The sequence below is a fragment of the Chaetura pelagica genome, unplaced genomic scaffold (genome assembly GCF_000747805.2).
Source record: "Chaetura pelagica isolate M959 unplaced genomic scaffold, ChaPel_1.0 scaffold344, whole genome shotgun sequence".
Classification (NCBI taxonomy): Eukaryota; Metazoa; Chordata; class Aves; order Apodiformes; family Apodidae; genus Chaetura; species Chaetura pelagica.
Window position 1 is genome coordinate 936829 of NW_009953098.1, and position 4849 is coordinate 941677.

The 4849-nt window shown below is 55.9% G+C and overlaps 1 protein-coding gene across 1 annotated transcript in view; it reads left to right on the forward strand.

Moving 5' to 3' along the window:
- Positions 1 to 4737, forward strand: part of ITGB1BP2 (integrin beta 1 binding protein (melusin) 2) — a 6697-nt gene extending 1960 nt beyond the window's left edge. The window contains exons 6-12 of the mRNA XM_009997065.1: positions 26 to 31; positions 69 to 127; positions 987 to 1057; positions 1294 to 1396; positions 2679 to 2798; positions 3248 to 3310; positions 4519 to 4737. Of these exons, the coding sequence (XP_009995367.1) occupies positions 26 to 31; positions 69 to 127; positions 987 to 1057; positions 1294 to 1396; positions 2679 to 2798; positions 3248 to 3310; positions 4519 to 4737 (641 nt within the window). The remainder of the gene's footprint in view (positions 1 to 25; positions 32 to 68; positions 128 to 986; positions 1058 to 1293; positions 1397 to 2678; positions 2799 to 3247; positions 3311 to 4518) is intronic.
- Positions 4738 to 4849: the final 112 nt, after the last annotated feature.

Consider the following 4849-nt stretch of genomic DNA (forward strand, 5'->3'; position numbering starts at 1 on the left):
TGGAGGGAGTGTCTGGGGGCGGGAGCGGCTGGTGTGTGCCCCGGGGTGAAGCTGCCGTGCTCTTGCAGGGGAGGTGGCTTCCCAGGTGAGAGCTGGCACCACCTGCAAGAACGCAGCCTGCAAGGCGGTGAGTACCTGGCCAGGTCTCATCTTGGGGATCACGGAGCTGGGAGCACCTCAGGTGGCAGTGCCCCTTGGCTCCGTGTGCTCCTGCCCATCCCATCCCCGGAGTGCTCCTGATTGCCTCCCAGCCACGTTCCTGCAAGGAGCTTTCAGATTCCTGGGTTGGTGGTACATTTGCCTTTCACTGCCGCTGATTGCTGGCGATGAAACACGGCACATACTCAGGATATGGGCATATAGGTAAAATGCCCGTGGAATAATTTCCACCTGAATTTAATTAACGCAGCACAGCCCGCTTTCTGTCTTGCTCCAAGGCCACCTTTCTCAGGACTGTCTGCCTCGAGGCATGTGTCAGAGGGACTGAGCTTGGGGAGGGGTGACCTGCTTGGGAAGCAGCAGAGAGGGGACTGGGCAGGGAGCAAAAGGCAGGAGGTGGATGAGGGCACTTACATGCTCTGGAAAGGAGGGGAAGGGAAAGGGTGGATGAATGGCAACTTGTACCCCAGAGCAAGTTTCTGTGGAGTTTAGACATGTCCACAGACCCAGTGCTGCCCAGCCTGGGCTGGGACCAGGCTGTTTAGGAGAGGCCATATGGAAGGGCTGCTGCCAGGGTCATGGGGATGACACTGAAGTCTTGGAGAGTCTGGGGTGGTTTCCCTGGTGGGAAAAGAGATCAGTGCCAAGCTGCCAGCTGGGCATAGTCCCACAGTAAGTCCTCATAGATGCTGGACCACATGAAAGGGTGATGGGCATCATGCTGTGCCCTATGCAGGGATGGGCACCAATGGGCAGATACCTGGCTGTGCCACGCCATGCTGTGCCAGAAACACAGCTGAAACTTCCTTCTTCTTCTTACTTCACAGATCTACCAGGGCCCAGAGAGCAACACAGAAGTTTGTACTTTCCACCCTGGCGTTCCTGTGTTCCATGAGGGGTAAGATACAACACTACTGGGGAGCAAACTGAGCCTGTTGAAGGCTGAAAGTGCCATGTTGCAAGGTTGTGTGGCTTCAGCAGCACGGCTGGTGCAGCTGTGGGGGACACTTTTTGGGGTGCCAAGTGGGCGGAGGGAGCTGTTGGTCCTGAGCACCTCTCCCCCACCACCCTGGAGCCCCCTGGGGTCCCTTCTCCTGCCAGCAGTCCCCATTCAGGTCAACCCACTCTTCCCAGGATGAAATACTGGAGCTGCTGTGGAGTCAAAACAACGGATTTCACTGCCTTCCTGGAGCAACCAGGCTGCAGCAGCGGGCAGCACTGCTGGACAGGGAAGGGGGTAAGGTCAGGGGTGACCTGTGTGAGTGAAGTGCTGTGGCACCCAAGGGGTGCTCCTTCCCTTGCTCTGCATTCACACAGGTTTCTGCATTTCATTCTCTTTGTTTTCATAACCGCCAACAGATGAGTGTGCAGGGTTTGAATGTCTGAATGTCTCCTCTTCACCCATCTGCTGTTTAAAATGCTGCTCCTGCATTCACAGAACGTGTCAGCTCCCACACTCGATGGGCAGATGTGCAATAGGAAGCTGAATGAGGCAGGAGCTGGTCCCAGGCGTGACGTAGCCAGCTCTGCAGGCTGCTGCACAGGGACAGGCAGCTGAGCACAGGAAAAGCCCTGCCAAAAAAACCCAAAACCAACGAAAAAAACAAAACAAGTTTTGACAGATGACTGCAGATGACTGAATTTGGTTTTAATGAAGCTTTCCCTTGGCAGCTGCTTCCCAGGAGGGACTTAATTTATATAATGACATGCTGCAGTGGCAGGACAATGGGGAGAAGATCCCAGTTCCCAATATTATGTGTGTCTGTGTGTGTGTGTAAGTTTCCCCAGGAAAGCCCTTGGCTGGAAATAGACTCAAGCTGGGAAAGTTGCACTAAAGCAGCCCAAGATCTCCCTGAAAGTGCATCACATTCCTCTGAGTCAGCACTCCTCTGAGCAGCCTCCTCTGAGCCCAGACTGTTCTTTGTACTGGAGTAGAAAACATATAGTGGATGTAAGGGAGGCTGCAGTGAATTAACTGTGATGCAGATGCTTTTTGTTGATTGTCACTTGAGTTTGGGGCTGGGACTCCTCTTGAGGTGTTTCATAGGCTGGCAATGCTGAGGGCTGCAGGGTTCCTCTCTCCTACTGTTGCTCAGAAATGCCTGGTGGGGCCAAAACTGCCTTTGGGAGTCCTGTGAAAGGTGAAACCTGGCCATTCGGGGCTCACCTGTGTCCCAGATTTGGTGTGGTGGCATGTTCTATGTCCAGCAACTTCCCCTTGTACTGCTCACCAGATGGAGTTTTCTGACTGTACACGTGACACAGTGACAGAGTGGCTCTGGAACAAGAAGATGTCTGTGGTCACCCTTCTGGAGCAACCCCGAGGACAGCACAGATACCCCATGTTGCAGGGACTGCCCACCTTCACATGAACCACCTCTTGATCCTGCTTAGCTGCTGCTGACCTAAGCTGGCGCTCTGTGCAGATGTGCAAAGGAGCACCCTGCAGCAGACACCCCCTCCATTTGGGGTGTGCCAGTGCCAGGTGCCACGCCGTGATGGGCTCCTCTCCCCAGCAGGACAAGAAGGCAGTGTCGTGCCGGCAGGACTGGCACCAAACCAGCAGCCACGTCGTGGTTACAGTCTATGCCAAGAACCCCCTGCCCACCCTCAGCAGCGTGAAAGCCAACCGCACGGTGGTGAGTGGGGCTGCAGGGCTGGGCTGGGGGGGGAGCTGCCGTGGCACCTGCTTCTGGTGAGCAGACAGGCAGGAACCTGCCAGGAGCCTGGCAGTCCTTGCTGGCCTGCTTGGGCTGTGGCTGCAGACAGGGCTGGCAGTGCCAGCCCAGAGGGGACAGCCTGGCAGCTTTGCTGATGCCAGCAGCTCTGCCCGGCCACTCTAGCTCAGAGGCTTTCAGCTTCAACAGGTGGCTTTACTGGCCTTGAATCCCTCAACTGGTGGCAGAAGTGAACGTGGCACACTCTGAAGGGGGTGAAACGCTCCCAGATGCCCAGAGGATCTCCAGACCATCACACCAGAGTCTGGATGTGGGATGTGTTGCAGTGCTGCAGGCAGCTGCACTGTCCAGGGGAAGAGCTCTGCCAGTGCTGTGCTACCCACTCAGATAATGTTCTGTTGATCTTTCAGCTTGAGGTTCATGTCACCTTTGAAGGGAATAAGGTTTTTGAGGCAGAACTGGATCTCTGGGGGGTAAGATCCTGTTTACTTTGATTTCCCTGTTCCAGTAGTCTGTGTGGGCTTGGGCTGCAATGCTGTGAGGCAGCCTGTGCTCTGGGAGAAGCATCTGCAGCCCCAGACACAGGACCCCACCCTACTCTCTGCATGCTCAGGATTCTCAGACTTCTGCAAAAGCAGCAAAATGGCTGTTGCTGCAATTTCTGCACAGCCCTTCCTGTGCATGGAGTCTGAGGCATACACTGACTGCATTATAGCACAGAAATGCTGTGGCCTCCTCAGGATGCAGTTTCTTCCCCGTCTGGCACATCTGTGGAACAAACAACTGTTTCATAGTTCCTCCTTTGGTGTGATTGCTGGCTCCCAGAGGCTTGTGGGGAACACAGGTCCACCATGGCTGTTGCAGCAGAGAGGACCCACTTATGTCCAGAGCTGCAGTTTTCTATAGCAGCAAAAGCTGATTGGGGGAATTGGGCTTTTCTACATTGATATCATCATGGTAACACCCACTGGAAGCCATGCCAGGACTGTGTCCCACTGACTGCTCTGCACTACCTGAGGCATGCTGGCTACTCTTTTAAAAGCTGCCACAGCTCTGTCTTGCTCTTGTTGGGATCATCTGGGAGCCAGGTCACTCAGGTACCAGCATTTATAGCCATCTCTGCCAGGAAATACCTTAGGGGTTTTGAGGAGAGCTGTTTCAGAGGCTGCTGGTGGCTGCACTGATGCTGGGTAAGAGCAGAGCTGGACGTTGCTGCCGGCTCTGTGGGTGTTCTGGGTTTGGTCCCAGAGGATCTTAGGACCAGCAGGTCCCTGTCTCCCCCTGCAACCCTGCTGTGCTTACGGGCAAGCACTGGAGTGGGGGAAGAGACTTCCTCTTTGATTTCTCAGCTTCTCGCTGGCTGGTGAGGAGCGGCAAGACTCAGGAATTTGCATCTGCATTTCTTGCCTTTATTTCTGTGCCCGCAGGCAGCAGAGTGTGGCGAGAGGGCTGTACTGCACCCGTGTATGCATACGGCTGTGGCTTGCAGAGCTCTCCTGAGCTCTGTACCACAACTGCAGCGCTGCATTGTGAACCCAAGCTGGAGCCCAGGCTTTGTCCTGGCTCACAAGGAGAGATCTCTCCACGTTTCTCCTCCGACAGGGCTCTGTCAGCGAGGGGAAGGATGATTTTTTTGCTGCCTGCCCTCTGCCCGTCTCACTGCACCTTTCCCTCTCTCCAGGTCATTGAAACAGAGCAGAGCTTTGTGAGCATGGTCCCTACCAAGGTGGAGATCACGCTGTGCAAAGGCAGCCCCGGCTCCTGGGCCGTGCTGGAGCTCCCCCAGAGCAAGCTGCACCCCCGCGGCGAGCAGGAGGAGGCTGTGCGGGCAGAGGAGCCCAGGGCGGAGGAGGAGGAGGACTCGGATGACAGCTTGAGCTGGTCGGAGGAAGAAGACTAGAAGTTGGAGCACAGCGCCCGGCTGCGGGGCGGTGCGGGATCCTGAGCCCCCGGGACAGCCCGCAGCCCTGTCCCCTGCCCCGGCCCGCAGGGGCGGTAATAAACACCCTGAG